Raw genomic sequence first — 19,883 nt, 5'->3', positions numbered from 1 at the left:
AGAGGTTCCGTCCATTATCATCAGGATGGGGAGCATGGCAGCATGCAGGCAGATGTAGTGCTGGAGCTGAGAGTCCTACATCTTGATTCAGAGGCAACAGGAAGTCCACTCATTGTCACACTGAGTGAAGCTGGAGAAAAAGACCTCAAAGCCCACCCCCACAGTGGCACATTACCTCCAACAAGGCCATACCTCCTAATAGTGCCACTCCCTTTGGGGGCCATTTTCTTTCGAACCACCACAGTGGGTAAGAATGCTTGATACACAGACATGAAGTCTTGAATTCAAAATCTCCAGTACCCATGTGAAAATCTAGGTGCGATCTTGCGTGCCTGCAACATTGCCACTCTGGGGAGGAGAGCAGAGACAAGGGGACCATTGGGCTTGTTGGCTGCCAGCTCCAAGTCTCAGTGAGAGACTCTGTTTCAAGTGAATAAAGTGGAAAGTAACCTCCATAAATATGCCTGCAGGGGCACATAAACACACACACACACACACACACACACACACACACACACACACACACTCACACACACTACAAATAAAAATTTTCAAATGTTACAAGTGATTCATACCCATGGTTAAAAATGAAAACAGGAAGGAAGAAAAACCATGTACTTACATGTATATGTTTAGAAATATGTATTTTAAAAATATGCATGTATACTTATAAAATATGATATACCTCATTGCTTTGAAAGCTTTTCCTGTTTAACATATTGTGATTATTTTCCTTAATTCAAATGGTGGTCTAATTTTGCTTTGTAGAGATGTAATGGAATTAATTTAATTGATCTTTTTATTGGAGGTGCAAATTCCCTTTAGGTCTTTGCTACTGGAGATGGTAGGATGGTATCTTAGAGTTTTGTCCCTGTGCATTTGCCCAATCTTTTTTATGACATAAATTCACTAGACCCAGTTTCTTTTTGACCACAGCTCTGCTCGTGGCCTCAACCTGTCTGCTTCGATGTGAACTGACTTTGGTGATGCAGACAATGGTGTTGCCTTTATGGGATTCTTCATATTAATTCCTTTGGTGTGGACTCTTGATTTTAGCTGCTGTTTTTCTTGCTGTTTCTCACTTTGGGTTTTCTGGGTTAGAGGCTGTCTGGAGTGGGCCAGGCTGACCTTGATAATCTCGTGATTCCTGCCATCTCTCAACACTGCCCCTCTTTGCCTCTTTATACATCTCAAAGTCTAACTTTCACAGATGCAAACCATGCTTTATTCCAAAATTCCAGCAAAATCAAAACAAATACAGAAAAATTAAAAAAAAAAAACCAACCTTTTCCAGGAAAAAACCTCCAATTCATTTTTCTCTTTTTTGTGTGTAATCTTTGAGAATATTTTATTCTATCTTATTTAATGATTGTAGGTGTATGTGTGCATGCCTATACTTAAGTGAGATATGTGTGTGCACTGGCACAGTGCCTGTGTGAAGGTCAGAGTGCAACATACAGAAGTCGGTTCTCTCCTTCTCCCCAGGATGTCACGGCTGGTACTCAGGCGGCCTCTCTGACCATCTGGCTGGCCCATGTTATCTTTTTTTTTTTTTTTCCGAGACAGGGTTTCTCTGTGTAGCTTTGCGCCTCTCCTGGAACTCACTTGGTAGCCCAGGCTGGCCTCGAACTCACAGAGATCCGCCTGGCTCTGCCTCCCGAGTGCTGGGATTAAAGGCGTGCGCCACCGCCGCCCGGCCCCATGTTATCTTTTTAAAGTTGAAGGTGCTTACTGAGCCACTTCCACAGTCAAATTTAATAGATCAAATTGAATAGATCTTATCGACTTTATCACATTGTATCAGTCTCATGTGTAAAGCTCTCCAGTGGCTTCCCACAGGTAGAAGAGTGTAGTCCTGGGTCCTTCTACAGTCCCTCCCTCTGTCCCTTGCCTCATATGTCCCCTATCAGCTGGCTGCTGGAGCTTCACTATGACCAGTGGCACCTCTCTCACCTCCTCTCAAGGACACACACACAAGCCAGGAACTGTCCATCTCCCCTGACCCTTCCCTGGTCCATGGACCCCTGTCTGGATTGGCCTTTGTGTATTGTAACTCAAAACCATCTTGAAACCTGAGGTCAGTTAGGTTTTTCTTCTGTGGTTTTCTTTTGAGAAGTCCTCCCACATAAAACTAAATCTTATGAAAAAAGGAGAGGCTTTTGTTTAAATTCTTTTTAACGTTCTTGGCAGTAGAAGTCCAGCTAGTTCATCACTACCTAATGAATCTACACCGTCCTTTTGTATTGAACGACTGGTGTCCTTATCAAAGCTCAATTGAATACATTTGTGTGGCTTTATTTCCTGACACCAGTTCATGTAATTTCAAGATGTATTTATTCATACTTTCCATCTGCAGATATTTAACCGAGTAACTACAATGTGATAGGTACTATTTTAGTTACTGGAATCATAGTAGTGGAAAAATGATTAAAATCCTTGCCATTTTCATATAGAAAAGACAACATTGTCCCAAAAGCCACAAATAAATGAAAAACATCCTTGTCTTGATAAAGTTGACATTGCAGAAGTCATGTGGCATATTACATATTGGAGACAATCCTATACAATAAAGGAAAATCCAGAGGCATCACCATCCCTGACTTCAAGCTCTCCTATAGAGCTATAATAATAAAAACAGCTTGGTATTGGCATAAAAACAGACACGTTGATCAATGGAATCAAATTGAAGACCCTGACATTAATTCACACACTTATGAACACCTGATTTTTGACAAAGAAGCTAAAATTATACAATGGAAAAGAAGAAAGCATCTTCCACAAATGGTGTTGGCATAACTAGATATCTACATGTGGAAGATTGCAAGTATATCCATATCTATCACCATGCACAAAACTCAAGTCCAAATGGATCAAAGACCTCACCATAAATCCAGTTACACTGAACCTCATAGAAGAGAAAGTGGGAAGTCGTCCTGAACCCACTGGCACAGGAGACCACTTCCTAAATATAACACTAGTAGCACAGACACTGAGAGCAACAATTAATAAATGGGACCTCCTGAAACTAAAAAGCTTCTATAAGGCGAAGGACCCTGTTGATAAGACAAAAAAGCAGCCTACAGAATGGGAAAAGATCTTCATCAACTCCATATCTGATAGAAGGCTGATTTCAGAGTTATTTATAACTGTTGCACAGCTAGGCACTTCATGGGCTTCCGGTGCATCTGCTTGCTCACCACAGACTCGGGCTGACTGTCTTACACCACGTAAAGTACAGGTAATATGAACATACCCCCTTCCCCTCCCATTACCTTTTACTCTGTTTCCATGTTTTTTTAACCTGTTGAGAAAGCCCAGTAGTGTGATTATGCAGACTTGAGACACTGAGCACAGTAGGAAATGGGGAGATGAGTCAAGCTATATTTAACCATGTAGTCATACTCCAGCAAAGCAACCTTCGTTCTAGTGTTACCTACAATGTCCCCGTGACAAATATCTGGGAGAAAGAATCTAAGGGAGGGATGGTTTCTTCTGGCTCGTGTTCTCAGAGGTGTTAGGCCGTGATTGGCTGGCTGCATTGCTAGGGGTCTGACAAGAGGCAGAAACATGGTGAGGAAAATTTGCTCGCCTCATGCCAAGTGGGAAGCAGGGACAGAGAGACAAGAGGTCAGGACTAGATGTGCTCTTGAAAGGCGTGCCCCCAATGACCTACTTCTTCCAGCCAGGCTCTTCTTCAGTAGCCCATTGGGTACAAAGTCAGTACATTGACCCACTGATGAAGCTAAAGCCCTTGTGATCCAGTTGCCTCTCAATACTGCCATGACCTGGGGACCAAGCCTTCAACATGTGAGCATTTGGGGGAAACATTTCATATCCAAACCACAATAACTGGCTTGGGGGTATTCTAGACAACTGAGTCAAGAACCGAAAATGTTACTCAGATTGGGGGGGAACACAGGCAGTTTCTGCCAGCTCTAAGTCTATGACTTATTCAGACTCTTGGACTGTGGCATTGACCTTACAATGTCTAGACTTGATATAGAGTTTGGAGATGGGCCCATGATTACTTCTTTGTCTGTTTGCATAGTTTTTCCTTTGTCAATAACTCAAAATTTTCTTTAAGAGAAAAAAAAAGGAATATGCTTAGGCATGGGAAGAGACGGGACAGGGAGGAGAGGATGAGGCTGAAGAGTCAAACTAAGTTCTGGGAAGGCTGAGCTCAGGGCTGCCTGTCCAGTGCCGACTCCTGAGTGGAAACTTCTGAATTGTCATGAGCCACCTTCCAGGAGAGGCACTACATGGCTCTTTGTAGGCATGTGGCCAAGGACAAGATCATGGTATTCTGTGGGAAACACACTTTCAAGCTACTGGAAGAAAAAAAGAAGGAAAAGAAGAAATAAAGATCATTCCAATCATCCCAGGTAATTTTATTTTTATATTTTATATTAGATATTTAGACATGGGAGACATTTTGGAGACCATCTATTTTAACCCTTTATTCCATGGCAGGGGCTAAGGGGGAGGTGAGGTTTCCCTCTTCAAAAGCTTTAGGATAAACCAGTCTATGCTTCATCCATCCAGCGATGGAACTCAGCCTCATGTGATCAAGAATCAAGATTGCCACTTAATTATTGAAAGTTCCTCCTGACTTGGAACTGAACTCTGTCTTTTAGCAAATAACTGTGCCCTAATTCTAATCTATGACACACCAGACTGTCTAATTTCCCCTTCACTGGAGAATCTTTGCCTGTGGCTCCTTCAGAACATCACTAAATCCTGGATTCCATTATTACTTCTCTGTACATCTTAGACTCCAGATCCCTTTAAATAGCTTTCTGGTGGATTAACAATCTTGCCAAGGTGTAATGCTCAGAAGGAACACAGTACAACTAATTTTTTTTTAAAGCTAGGATGTAGTTGAATGCCAATAAATGTCTCACTTACACTTAATTGTACTTCTGATTATACAAATATCTTCATTATATTTCTATTTTTATTTTTATTCTTTCATTTTGTTTTGTTTTTCTAAATTTCTTTGTTATATGTGGATTAAAGATGTGCCTACTCGAAAGTGTTGTTTAAACTTGTAATTATGCAGTCTTTCATTTTGGAAGTCAGTGACAATAAGCTACCAGGAAATGTGAAACCTAGAAAAAGCAAAGTCATTCTATTTAATAATGATCACTATGCATTTGTAACCAAGGCCAACTTAGCAGAGGAAAGGACAGTTCCCTGAAGTGAAAAGATCAAACATTTTGACATCTTTCTTTTCTGCACACTAAAGTCTGCTAACAGAGACCAATCGTTCAGAAAGGAAAGATGATTGATTGCATTGGTCAGAAGGACTGCCTGCTTATGTGCCTTTTTTACTTATTATCAATACCCGTGAGCAGCGAAAAGGTGCCTGCATTTCAAGTTTGTGTGAATCACAGTCCTCTTCATCTCCTGCAGGGTTCAGGTGTTCCTTTCTTGAATAATTACAGTTTTTAGGAGAGTCTAGATGCTCAGCTTAAGTTCTTCAGAACAGAAGATTTACAAGTGAAAATAATAGCCTTGTCATTCCAAAGGCTTTGACCAACATCATGAAGTCAGGAATTAGTAATGGAACCTCTGAAAATGCCATTAAAGTATACCAGGGGCTTTGGAGTTCCATTCTTGCTAAAGTAAATATACATATAAGGGCACATATAGCATACTAAATTTGAGGAAACATAATAAAAGGAGCACTCTGTCTATACTTCCATAAGGAGACTATTACAATTCTAATGACCACCCCCCCACTCTGTCCTCTGATTCCAAAGGGAAACTGTGATTTCGCATATTGCATTGTTCATTTGTCCACATTTCTTTATAGTTTTGGCACTTTATTCTTTTAAAAGCAAAACAGTGAATTAGAGCGTCAACCTCACACCTCCTTTTTGTGGGGTTGGGATGGAAATCTTCATGTTTCCCCTCTCACATCAAATATCCTGAAATGTCTACATATTAAATCAGCATAAGTAGATTTAAATACATCCATCAATCTCCATCCAAAGACTGGGGAATATATGAAGAGAAAGCATAATATGTAACATATCACAATTATATAAAGCCCTTTAGAGCAGTGTCTAGCTTTTTCAATTGCAGAGATGCAAACGGCTGGTCATGCATCTCCCCATCAGCATTCATCTGTTTCAGTGGTCTGTGTGTGAGGGGAAGCCTGTGAGTACTGCCTTACCCAGAGATGACAGATCCAGAAACAAAAAAGGTATCTATTGAGCAGGATAAGGCAGAACATGACGCCTATGCTTCCTTAGGCAACAGAAGGCAGATGTATCTCCTTCTGCTGGAAAGATTTTCACCCCACCAACACAAATATTAACATGAGGCTGTCATATGATGCAAAAATGCAACTGATATTAGGTGAGTAACCATTCAGGAAGAACCTTAATGTCGATTTTCCTGGAATTAAAGTCAGAATGAAAAACAATGGGAAAAGTTGCTAAATATGAAAATGAGAAAAGTAGTATCAGAATGTTGTAGCTGCCCAGGCAGGGAGGCAATGGTATGGCTGCACAGACATGGCGGTCTTCGATCACCTGTCTGCGATGAGGGTTGGCAGTCCTTAAGAGTGATAGAGGACCAAAGGCAGTACCCATAGGTGAAGACGCATCTGATAGTCATCAGGGAACTTGGGAGAGGTAGTGATCATCAAGAAACAATGTTTTTAGAGACTCAGTCATATTGAAAGCACACACTCTGTATGTTCCAGAACAACCAGGTCCTAGTGTATGAGAATGGATCCATGTCAAACTGAATCCTTATGGAATCTATAAGGCCGCCCCTCATCTTTTTGAGAAAAGGTCTCATATAGCCAAGGCTGGCTTCAAACTCACATAGCTAAGGCTAGCCCTGAACTCCTGATTCTCCCATTTCCATTTCCCAAGTGCTGGAATTACAGGCATAGCCACCATGTGTGGCTTATGCAGGACGCTAATATCTCCAATTTTTGGTCACTGTTTTTGCTATTACAAAACAAAAATATGCTCAGAGAAAGTAATTCCCACTATGCTGTTAAATTCTGCCACAGATAAGACTGGTACACCAACACGTAGTCATTATTAAAATAAAACAGTTCATTAGACGTGTGTGTGTGTGTGTGTGTGTGTGTGTGTGTGTGTGTGTGTGTGTGTGTGTGTGTGTGAAAGGACCAAGTCACAGACTAATTCAACATGATCTCCATTTAGGAGTAAGAGTCTAGAAAGTTCTATGGCAGGACTAATTTGGGCTGGGTAATTCTTTGTTATAGGGGCTTCAAAATAAAACATTTAGAATATTCTCAGATTCTATCTCCATTAGGAACCATTAGATGCTTCCCTCTGAGGCATGGCAATAAAAAACATGTCTCCAAGCCAGGTGGGATGGCACATGCCTCTAGGGCCAGCCACTCAGGGAGTCTATGGCAGGAGGACCACTTGAGCTCAGATATCCAACAGCATCTTGGTTTCCAAACCTAGTTCCAGGTAAACTTGGGCTGCCTTGTGAGACTCAGAAAACAAAAACAAAAACATCTCCAGACATTGCCAGTGTCCCCTGGGGGACAAAATGGTCCCAAACTGAGAACAGTTTCTCTGCCCTAATACACTTAGAGTGGTTAAATTTGTGTGGGATTTAATTATAAATAATTAAAACTATTTCCATTTCTAGTTGGTCTATGATCAATATATATATATATATATATATATATATATATATATATATATATATATATGCAGACATATTCATGTATTTTCTATAATAAAAATAATTAAAATACCCACAGCCAAACTATTAAAAATTTAGACACTTTTTAAAAAATAAAGGCTTTGAGAAACAACTGTAGCTAGAAGATTTGTGGTTGATGTAATGTGAGGAACCAAAGAAGGAAAAAGCAAAAAACAATTCTAAGGTAATTTAGCTTGAATTCATCTAGAAGATGTGGGGGTGGTAATGTGTGGGCCAGAGAGAATATGATTTATGACCCAATGCACCCAGCCTTGATGATCAACTCTCTGTTTAATGCTCTCATTATGTTTATCACACTGGGCAGGCTTGCGCTCTGGGCTGTACAAAGAGTTTTTCTCTGCTGTACTGATTTCCTTGGAGCTGGGTACAACCCAGAGCATCAGCTCTTTCTCCTGTTGCTGGGAGACAAATTCTCTTTACCCACTCTCATCCCTTGGGCAAAATATTACTTTATTTTTTATCTGTATGGATGCTTTGCCTGTCTGTATGTCTGTGTATCACATGCGTGCCTGGTGCCTGTGGACAGAAGAGGGCATCTGATACCTGAAACTGGAATTGCAGATGGTTGTGAGCCACCGTGTGGGTGCTGGGAATTGAACCTGGGTCCTCTGGAAGAACAGACAGTGCTCTTAACCATTGAGCCATATCTCCAGCCCCAGTGGTGGCATTTTGATGTATCAGTTATTTAGGAGTTATGGGCTATGGGTATAGATTCAGCGATGAATGTTTTCATGAGTAAAAGAAATCTAATGTGGAAGCAGTATGTAAACCCTGGTCTTGAGCAATAACCAGTGATAAGTTGAGTAGCAATGGTCAAGAACCCTGACACTTCACAACTACACTTGTTCCTCAGAGACAGACTCCCATGAAGATGTAGAGGAGTTGTTGGGGCCTGACCACAGAAGAAAGGACACAGGACAGTTTCTTCCCATTTCTGAGACATAGTGATCTTCCTACAAGAAATATGCTATAGGTTTGCTTGAATGTATGGATGTGACTATCCATTATAGATGAAAAATATACCTTGAAAATGAATTTAATATGCTATATTAGTTTCACATAGTCATAATAATATACCTAGCACTGGCTACTCACAAAGTAAAGAAATGTTGCCCTTTGGCTCACGATTCTGGGGGTTTGAGCTAAAAAGTGGACAGTCTCTTGGATTTGGGCCTCTTAGAGTGTGGCGTATAGTCATGAGTGCACACAGAAACCTGCGTTCACAGCACAAACCGGGAAACAAAGACTGGGAGACCTGGGTCTCACAGTTCCCTTCAAGGGTGTTTCCCCAGTGACCTAAGTCCCTCCTACTAAGCCCCACCCCCTTGAGGTCCATGGTCTATTTTAATAGCACAACCTTGGGGACCAACTTTTCAACATATGGACCTGAGGAGATACTCAAATGTTAGCATCACTGGCCCAGCTACCATGGCAACTAAGTTCACCATAGAGCTATTTCTCCTTTGTGACCACAGGGCTGACTGGGAGCTGTGACTCCCCAGCATTAAGGCATTAACAGAAACAATGGCGTACCACTAGATACACAGTGGTCAACTCTTAAAATTGGAGCTATGTAGTTTCCATAGAATGCATATACCTTTGATCCAATGAGCAAGCTGAAAATTCTAAGTTGAATTCTAAGTCAGGGATTCTTCCTCTGTCTCTGTCTCTCTGTCTCTGTCTCTGTCTGCCTCCCCCTGTGTGTATGTTCACATGCTGCAAGATACTGAAATGCTGAATACTTTTGATATGCTTAGAATGACAAGAGACAGAAAGACAACCCAAAATTAGATTTCTCTTTTAAAGGCAAAAAAAAAAAAAAAAAAATGTGGTTTGACACGGGAAGATTTCAGCAAAGGCACCGAGTAGGAAGCAAATTACTATTGTACTTTCAGGTGAGAAAAACAAAGTTAGGCAAGGCATACATTTGCGTCACTCTCATGTCAAGATGGCTTCCAGCTCTGACGCTGAGCACACGGATCGGTGGAGAATACAGATAATTTCACATAGCCACCATTCCATGCACCGCCCTGCTCTAAGTGCCCCCTGCAATCTAGCTCTTTCCACCCTCAAAACAGTGATCAGGGAGTTTTTATTTGTATTTCACTGATGAGGACATTGGGGAATGGAGTAGGCACTTCATAAACAAATATATTGCCAAGTTAATAAGCCAAAATCTCACCCATTAGTTTCCTTTTTGCTCTTACAAACAACCTATTCTCTCCTCATCCTGAACTTCATTTCCAGTTGGTAACATAAATCTGTTCTTCCAAGCCACCAGAATCATTTCTACAAAGACCAAGGAGAACAGAACACTCTGATTAATATGATTATGCTCTAAATTAAACCATTAAATCAGAAACTGTTTGGATTTGTGGATAATTGCAAAAGACCATGACCCCAGAATCCATCTCTTCTACCAGGGCTGTCTGCTTCTGCCAAGCATGTGACGAAGGAAATAGGATCATATCTGTCTTCCTGAGAGAGACTCTGTGGACTGAGTTTATAATTAAACAAATACATAAAACGTCGATGTTTCCGTAGGTCTAAAACATTGAAGCATCAACCGTCTTCCATGGTTCAACGTTATAGATTCTGTCGTGTTTAATGTAGTGTGATGTAGAATTTAATTAAGTAGGGAAGACGATGGGTAGTTACTGGAATTACCAGGAAGGTGTTTTATGATGTACTTCACTTCCCACAATAAATGGCATCAAACTTTAATAAACCCTTCCTCACATCTTCATTTAACTTGCTTTTATATGCCCCGTGTTTACTTACTACTGATTTTACTATTATGTGGCAAGATTGTATTCATTCACACTATTTCCTAAGAGACTTTGCAGTATTGATTGCCCCTTAGTCAATTAATTAGTGATTCAGCATTTCAGCCATGAAACATTCCTAGTTTACAGTTACATAAGTATATTTTTATCAATACATGTCCCAAAATAAGTGTGGTATTCTATTATAAAAATGTGGCAGGTCTTTCGGGCAACAATGGCTCCTACTAAATTATTGAGTGGGCGTTTTCCTGACTACAAAAGAATAGTCACTTAAGCTCACACTCCAGAACTGCTGCTCAAAAACTGATAAACACCGCCCCTTACAGAAGACAGACACATGAAGGCTGGCCTGATTGGCTCATTCTGACCATGGATTATCATGACTGAACAGTGAGTTGAGTTCTTTATATGTAAACCACTCTCCGTCCATTTAGTGGCATGGGTGTGTTTTGAAGTGTCCTAACATTCTCATTATCAACAAATTCTAGAAAAGGGGTGTTTATAAAATAAATGACTTTCATGAAACATTTTATCATGGTACAGATGTATGATAAAAATCTAGAAAATAACTGTACTACAGGCATACTTGTTAGAAAATAATAAACCACATCCACAGTGCAAGCTCCTGTAGAAAGTCCATCCAATCTGGAGATGCTTACTCTGTCTACAACAATGCTCAGGGCTCCGTATTCCAGAAAGTTCCTGTACTCCAGGATTTGCTATGGATTGGGATGATGGTCCTGTAGAAGTCAACCACCTGGAGGAGGCAGGGCCGACCAAGTGCATGAACAGAGACAGGAAAGTCATGTCTGACACTGGGAATCTGGACACAGGTTGACCTACTCGTCTCCATGGTTCACTCACTGGAATGGTTCATTCATTTGTTGACAGGCACGTACCCCATCACTGGAGGAGACGTCAGTCAATGGAAGTCCAGATTTAGCTTTCCATTTGTACATGTAACCCCCATTCCTCCATAAATTGTATGAGATAGTTTTCATTTTCATCCTCTGGCTTGTCAGGTACCTGGTTCTCATAGAATCTGGACAAAAGACCATCCTCCAAGAGCTGGTCTTTCTCATAATGTCCGTAGTCCACAGGATCCTGGCCAAAGCTAGGTAAGGAGGGGATGCACAGCCTGCCAGTTTGAGGGTCCCAATCCACCAGGGTTGTGGATGGCTCTTCCTCTGGCCCCTCTTCTGAGCCAGGATGCTCCTGTCCCAGGTGATGTAGGTCTTCAAGAGGTGGGCCTAAGTTTGCTAAAGTTGCCCGAGGCTCAGGTAATTCCCCTGTTCTGGATGCCTCTTCCTGCCCACAGAACTGGTGGTCTTCGGCCTGCCTGTAGAAATCAGTTGGGACACCATACTCATGTTCAGCGTCTGCCTCCCCTGTGGGCGTGGTGCTGCTGAGCCAGTCGTGACAGGCTAGGCGAGCATTGCTGTCACTTTGCTCAGCACTACAGACAACATCCATCAAATGCGAAGAGTACCCTACGTGTTGCCCCTCCACCTCCCCCAGATGGGGCTCCTGGCTCTCACTGAACTCAGGGTCGTTAAAGCTGGAACCATCACTGCTTTTTTCCAGGAAGCTCATATCCTTTTGAGAAATTTTAGAATCGTCCAACACATTGAGGGTGACAAAATTAAGCGTAACTGCTTCAGCAGGCTCAAAGACTCTTTTAATTTCATTTCCATAAATCAAAATCTGCAGAGAGAAGAGAATGGACGTCACCTTTTCACTTTAGAGAGACGTTACAAATAGCGGCCAGCTAGAACTTCCAGGGTCACCCGATGGTGTGAGACCTTCTCTGACCAACTCAGGAGAGGGCATTATGCTTGGCCTAGAGAAGAAACTTCACTCGACCCACAAAACGCAGCCCAAAGTGAACTGCATCACTGGTGAATGTTCGTCTGGTGTAAGGCTCATGGGTGTGACTGAGAGAGGGGCTGCTGGTGAGTCAACGAAGTTCTGGAATCTTCTCAATTCCTTAAAATTGGAAACGCTGCTAGATGAAGACTGGTGCTGAGTAAGACAGGTGAAAGTGAATTCTGTTTGTAGTTAGTAAGCTGGGGCTGCCCAGACGACTAGCCCTTTCCTGGATAGACTGTGGATATGAAATGTACACAGGCATAAAAATAGGATATAAAGAAGGAGTATGATGTTTGGTTTCTACTGTCACCTGAGGAGAAACTCAATGAGGAAGTGTCTATGTCTGGATTAGGTTGGTCTGTGGGCACGCCCGTGAGAGGTTTTCTTAATTAAGCTAAGGGAGGTGAGAGGGACACACCCTGAACATGGGCAGCATCTTTTCCTAGGCTGTGCCATGGAGGCATTAAATCATGCTTCTCTGTGGTACTCTGCTTCAAGCTCCTACCACCCTTCCCCGCCCCCGCCCCCAACTGATAGGCTGTAACTTGGAACTATGAGCTGAAACAATCCCCTTCCCCTATAAATGGATTTAGTCAAAGTACTCAATTACAGTACCAGATAAGGGAATGGATACAGGGATATAATGCTCAAATTGTGCTAGAAAAAGGCAAAAAGGAAAAACGGGGGAGAAAAAGTCATTTCATCTGCTAGTATATGGGAAAATTTAAAAAGTCTCAACCATGTCAAGGATACACAAGAATAAAGAAAACCAATAAGGTCCCCATAACACCAGCTACTCTGGAAGCAAAGAGAAGAAGGGCCAGCTGAAGCAATTCAGCCAGACCTTGTCTCAGAAGAAAAGATAAAGAATTGTTTGGAGATATAGCTAAGGGGTATAATACCATCTGCATGAGGAAGTCCCTAGGCTCCATCCTGAGTACCACAGACATAATTTTTGTTCTGTTCTGGGGTCTGTGGAAGGTGACTGTTATTGAGGGAAGCATCAGTGACAAGGTTGCATCTTCCTGTCACCCCATGACATGCTTTCATTTAACCGCTGAGCCCGTTGGGTCCTCTCATCAGATGGTCCTGTAACATCTCATTTGTTTTTTCAACTTGCTTCCTCTTGTAGTGGATGCTCAAGTCCTGGCCTTGTGCCTCCTAAGCGTGTTTAGATTCCATGTTCCAAATCCCTACCCTCATGTCCCATTCTCCTCTTCTTTTCTCTAAGATGCCCCTGGATGGCGTCTTAGCTGCATTTACTTTACTAGAACAAGCTGTCTTTATTTTCAGAAGATCTAAGACATAATGATGATCATAACACTGCAGCTCAGAACCTTACTGAAAATTCTGTGAAGACTAAATAAAGCTCAACCTTGAGAAGAGTACCACATACTCCCACTACGGGACCTGGTGCCTGCTCTCCAGTGTAGCTCCTCATGGAGGACATGATAGGCTGGTCACATGATAGGCTGGTCACATGATAGGCTGGTCATATGATAAGCTTTCCCACCATGGCATCCACTTCCCCTTGTCCTGCTACTTCTTCTGCTTGTAATAAGTGTTCTAGCTCTTACTTCTACATTCTTGAACATGAGAACTGATTCCCCCCATATTAAAGGTTTCAGGGCTTCATTGTACCCCATGAGTCCTCAAAAACTTGTTCTCTTTAGCCTTCTCATGCTATCTCTAACGAGGCTTGAACTTTGAGAAAGACAGAGTGATCAGGACTTAAATTCTCTGTTTACCCCACAGCCTTATCTCCAGCACTCACTAATTATGAAAGTGTTTCAAACCTGAGGAAGCTTTAGTGTTGGTATATTTGCGAGTGAATTCAGTACAAAAGCTGCTTTTTGTTTGGTTTTGGGGTGCAAATGGGGTCACACCCAGGATGGCACACATGCGGTGTAAGGACTCTCTTACTCAGTTACTCTCGGCTCAGAATGTGTTTTAGAATTCATCAACGGCTTAAGGCCACTCCGCTCTGATGTGAGACCATATCTATTCCACCCCTCTTCTCTTCTCTTCCTGTTGCCATAATAGTCTCCCACCATGCCAAGCACTCACCAAATTCGATGGGTGTTTTTCTCTGCCAACGTGGATGTAACGGTAAACTGAGTAGCCAATCACGGAAAAAAGAAAGACGATTACAGATGTGGGCAAGACATACCAGAAGATGACTTTAACCTTCAGTGCTGACATTTGATCTGTTAAAGAAAAATCACGGGTCAGGGCTGGACGGTTGTGTTTCTCATCTATACACTGAGAAGTTTCAGCTAATATTGTAAAGGGTCTCAGAATTTGTCATCTCTCTGACAATAAAGTTCTCAAGGCACCGTCTAAACTCACCCCCATCTTTACAGTAAGGCTGCATTAATAATATAAGTTACTGGGTATTCCAAAATCTTATGTCAGGCTCTGACATTCATCCTGGCTCATGTATGAGAAAATCAATGGATCTGTCAGCCCAGGAATTCACAGCTCTTCAAACTGAACAGCAGCACCCTCTTTAACGAAATCCCTAGTGCCAGACAAGGGAAACCTCCCTTTGAGTTAGTCAGAGGAGTCCAGGAAACTCCTCAAATGTTATAGACCACTGCCATTGCCCTTTGTGGCTTCCTAGAACTCGAAGGTAAGATCCTATTACTGAAGATACCACACACTCTGAACACAGAAACTGGAGAAATCAAGCTGGTTTTGACCTAGAGGCCTTTTTCCTGAGAACCAGATCTCAGTATTTAAAGGTACAATGCAAGCTGCTGAGAAAGAAGCAATCACTAGCCCTACCCTACTATAAAGCCTGCAGCCCACAATAATGATCAGCATGACATCATATACTCAAGGGCACAATAGTGGCTCTTCCATTTCGGGGGTAGCCAACAACCATCTAATTTGACCTAACATTGGCTCAATAGGAGGGAGTTCAAGCCTGGTTCTATAAACCTAGCCAACTACCCATGGCTAGTGAGGTCATAGACCTCAGAGGAGAACCTATTACTGCCTACTGCCACTTTCCTAAACCAATATGATTTCTAATTGCATTCTAAATATGTACCTGTATCCTTATACCCAAAGACAAGTGTAGCTCCTACCTCTCCCTCATCAAATAAGCTGGTTTTTGCAGCAAAGACCATTACAGAAATCCACAACCAGACAAAATGCAACTGACTGTGGAGTGCTCAGTCCCAACTGATCTGTATACCTAACTGGTCATTACATCTAAGGCCCAGGGAACATTCTGAAGTGTAGGTGGGACAATTGTAAGAGCCAGAGGACCAGGATGACTCCTGTGAGAGAGTGTCTTCTAAATGTGACAAGGAAGCTACACCCACGGAATCTAGACATCATGGCCACCTTAAACAAGACCAGCTTACACGGCAATGTGGATGGGGAAATGTTACAAGGTCCCAACCCATAGATAAAGAGCTATAGGCAATTAATGACTGCTGAGAGAGCCATTCTTCTCCAGGGACAAGGACCCTGGTAGCTTATCTATTTCCAAGTGGTCAGTCCTAACATGACATGTATACATAGAAACAACACTAAACTGACTGAGCAGGTTGTAGTGTGTGTGTGTGTGTGTGTGTGTGTGTGTGTGTGAGAGAGAGAGAGAGAGAGAGAGAGAGAGAGAGAGAGAGAGAGAGAGAGAGAGAGAGAGAGAGAGAGAGAGAAGATGAGGTCATGAATTTGAGAAGTAGTGGGTAATACACAGAGGGAGTGTTGGAGGGGAAGAAGGAGGGGCTAGATTATGTAAATTCAGTGCTTATATGTGAAAGCCTCAAAAAAGCTTAAAAATTTTAAGTTAAAACAAAAGATCTCATACTCTCCCATGCTCCTGGTGGGTCTCATTGTCCTCTGTATATATTCAGTACGTGACATGAAGATATGGCACCCTTATACGGTGGCTAACAGATTCATTTTGTGCTGGTGGACCAGTCCTTCTGGGTAGAGCTAAAGCTTAGGGATAATTGTCGGAAGGTAATAACTCACTCTTGGTCCTGTTGAGCCGTAGGCCTGTAATGACTGAAAGTCTGTCCAATAATGAAAAGGCTTAGTGAAGAGTTTGAAGAGGAATACCCTGGCTGGCTGCTGACCAGATCACAGAGCTGATGCAGGCTCCACCGTGCCTGACAAAGTTGTGGAGCTTGTGGGAACCAGTGGACGTTGGGCTGGTTAATTTTATATGTCAACTTGTATAGGCCATAGATATTTGTTAAACACCATTCTAGACGTTCCTTTAGATGTATAGTTTTTAGATGAGATTTAACATTTTAATGAGTAGATTGTGAGCAAGGAAAATTGCTCTCTATAATGTAGCTGATCCTCATCTAGTCAACTGATGCTCTTAAATAAAAGAGACTGATGAACTTGAGTTAGAGGGCATTCTACTACCACATGACCTTTGGGGATGAACTACAATGCCAGTTGTCCCTAGAGTCCCCAGCTTGATGCCTACCCTAAATATTTTGTGCTTTGCAGCTTACACAATGACAAGAGTTGACTCCTTAAAATCTCTCATGTATCTATCTATCTTGTTGGTTCTGTTTCTGCTGTGGGATGTTCTGTATGCTGTGAATGTGTTGCTCTGATTGGTTGATAAATAAAAAGCTGATTGGCCAGTAGCCAGGCAGGAAGTATAGGCAGGGTAGAAAGACAAGGAGAATTCTGGGAACAGAAAGGCTGAGTCAGCAGACACCATCCTGCCATCCAGAGAGCGGCATGTAACGGCACACAGGTAAAGCCACGGAACACATGGCAACATATAGATTAACAGAAATGGGCTGAGTTTAAACGTAAGAGCTAGTCAGTGGTAGGCCTGAGCTAATGGCTGAGCAGTTTTAGTTAATATAAGCTTCTGAGTGATTATTTTATAAGCAGCTGTAGGGTTTATGGGACTGGGCAGGACCAGAGAAAACTTCAGCTACAAGTTTCTCCAGAGAACCGCACACACACACACACACACACACACACACACACACACACACACACTCACACATACACATCCCATGCAAACTTAGCATAAACCATAAAACCCTAGAACATTCCTTATGCACTAATAAAATCAGCCAGTATGTCACAGAAGTACTTAATCCATGTGGGGATACTCTCACTGTCTGATGGAGAGAAAACAACATAGCATCTACCCCACTAACTACCATCCATAGATGGAAAACAGATGTATTATGATGTATATAGTGGTGGTGGGTATCAACCACACCAGTGGGAAAATCCATCCTGAGCATTCCTTGAAGGTTCTTCTACCCACTCCACAGTCCCCAGAGAGAGTGCTCGTCTGCCCACACAGAAATGTGCCAAGGCTGTGATGTAAATGTTGCAATTGTTGGGCACTTGTCCTACTTTAGAAGGGACCTGCTCTGGTTTAGATGGTAGCTCAGCCCTCAGCATAGCCCTTGATGTCACCATTAGACCGGGCTTATCCTGCCTAAGAAGATCATGACAACTGCTGGCACTTAGTGTGAAATAGCACATTCGCTACATTTTCATCTGGGAGGATTTAGTTGAGAAACTTTAGGGAACAGAGATATCTTTCAAGGCAAAGTCCCTAAAGAGACAAAGTTTTTATATATATATATATATATATATATATATATATATATATATATATATATATATATAGAGAGAGAGAGAGAGAGAGAGAGAGAGAGAGTGTCTTTGAAGGTGTCGTTGACTGAGTGAGATATTATGGGAAACTTCAGTACTAGAAACAGTGTGCCTGTATCTGTTCCTTTTACTGCACTGGCGAGGAAATGGGCTCCATGTTCTTACAGGGAAGAAGCTGGTTGAGCTGTTCTTAGTTGCCTTAGCTCTGCCAGTTGAGTAAACGAGCTCCTTCGGATGGTAGGTAAATGACCTGCCATTCGGCACTGATCAAACTGTTAGGGAACACAGCATTTTTTCCGGACACAAAATGGATTCCTCCGGCCTGTTTTGTGTCCCGTTCCTGCTTGCTTGGCATTTGAGGTTTATTTGTATTAGGTTCGAGAATCCTTTCTTGTCAAAGAGATAACATGATAGAGTGAGACTCAAAAGTAAAGCTATTTACTGTTCCTATGTGCTTCCAACACTTTTCCTTTTCCTGGGGACTGTTTCACCTTGAAAGGGAAGAGGAACACAACAGGGGTGGGGGGGGGGGGGAGGGTAAGGGTGGGACTGGGGCTGGGGATTCTTTTATTTTTTTTTTTTTCTTTTCATTTTTCGAGACAGGGTTTCTCTGTGTAGCCCTGGTTGTCCTGGAACTTGCTCTATAGACCAGGCTAGCCTCAAACTCAGAGATTCATTGCCTCTGTCTCCTAAGTGCTGGGATTAAAGGTGTGTGTCGCCACTGACTGGCTAAAGGCTGTGGGTTCTCAGTCAAGGATGGGGAAAGAACCAGAACCTGCAAGAGGTTGAGAGCATGTTAGAGGGAGGATCAGAATGATAATGGATGAAGATCACAAGATGAAGGAGGACCAGAATGATAATAGATGAAGACCATCCGATGAAGGAGGACCAGAATGATCATGGATGAAGACCATCTGATGATGTAGCAGAACTTGAAGGTCTATCTGTCTTCCATTTCCAGGGTTTGAGTTGAAGTTCTCACTCTAGGGCAGACTTACTAAACAAACACAAGGCTCATAACTCCAGGTCTCATAAAAGAAGCACCCCAAACTACAATTCCCTGGGAGGCTTGCTCAGAAAGCACAGGAAGGAGGCAGAGAGAAGCAACTCTAAGAGAGTGATTCTGGTGACCCCACATCCGCCCGCAGCTGACAAGGGACAGGTGATGTCTGAAGGCAACTTAAGGGGCCTGTCATTTGTATCCCAAGGGAGATCAGGGCAGTGGCTTTTGAAAGTGTTCCCAGGGCAATGCTTTGCTTCCTGCTCTATAGTTCTTGGGTGTTCTCCAAGACTTGGCTAGAGTGACTATGACTGGGTAGATGAAAAATGATTCGTATAAAAGTTCTTAATTCTATTCCCAAGGTAGGAAGCTACGTTAACTGGGGAGGATTGTTGCCAGTGGACTCCTGCTGATGGTTTCCAGGTGTCGTGACAAGCCTCCTTAATACTGACCAAGCTCAATAGCAAAACCTCAGACAGTTCAATGTAGCTAGAGAAGTAGATGTTTTACCAGTGTTTTAGCCTAATTTTCATAAACATGGATTTGTTAAGACTCTATCTAAACCCTTATATTTTGTCTGTTTTATCAGCTTTCTTTCCTAAGGCTAAAGTCTCTTGCAGCTTACCTTCCAGAGTACTGATGCATTGCTTCTGAGAAGGCAGAGTGAGGCGAGGCGGCCCTGGCACCAAGGACTCCACATGGACACAGTACAGAGTGCTCGGTTCCAGCCAGCTGAGTACCAATGTGCTGTTGGCGATACACTGTGACCACTGGGGTAGGGAAGTGCAAACAGAGATTAGAACCAAAGATGCCAGGACCTCCCCAGGGACAGCTCTAGATAGAAGTGAAAGGCCAAGATGCCACCAGATCCTTCCTGTCAC

At 42.5% G+C, this 19,883-nt stretch overlaps 1 protein-coding gene across 5 annotated transcripts in view; it reads right to left on the bottom strand.

Moving 5' to 3' along the window:
- Positions 1-11,127: 11,127 nt before the first annotated feature.
- Positions 11,128-19,883, bottom strand: part of Il20ra (interleukin 20 receptor subunit alpha) — a 35,523-nt gene continuing 26,767 nt past the window's right edge. For all 5 annotated transcript variants that reach the window (XM_052751130.1, XM_052751129.1, XM_052751128.1 and 2 more), the window contains 3 exons: positions 19,628-19,772; positions 14,448-14,587; positions 11,128-12,215 (listed from right to left, as the gene is read on the bottom strand). In XM_052751130.1, coding sequence (XP_052607090.1) covers positions 11,451-12,215; positions 14,448-14,587; positions 19,628-19,772 — 1,050 coding nt within the window. In that variant the 3' untranslated portion in view covers positions 11,128-11,450. The remainder of the gene's footprint in view (positions 12,216-14,447; positions 14,588-19,627; positions 19,773-19,883) is intronic.

This window comes from Peromyscus californicus, unplaced genomic scaffold, assembly GCF_007827085.1.
Source record: "Peromyscus californicus insignis strain IS unplaced genomic scaffold, ASM782708v3 Scaffold_22__1_contigs__length_63687245, whole genome shotgun sequence".
NCBI classification, from domain to species: domain Eukaryota; kingdom Metazoa; phylum Chordata; class Mammalia; order Rodentia; family Cricetidae; genus Peromyscus; species Peromyscus californicus.
Note: the sequence above shows the minus strand (reverse complement) of the source record. Positions and strands in the feature narration are given on the sequence as shown.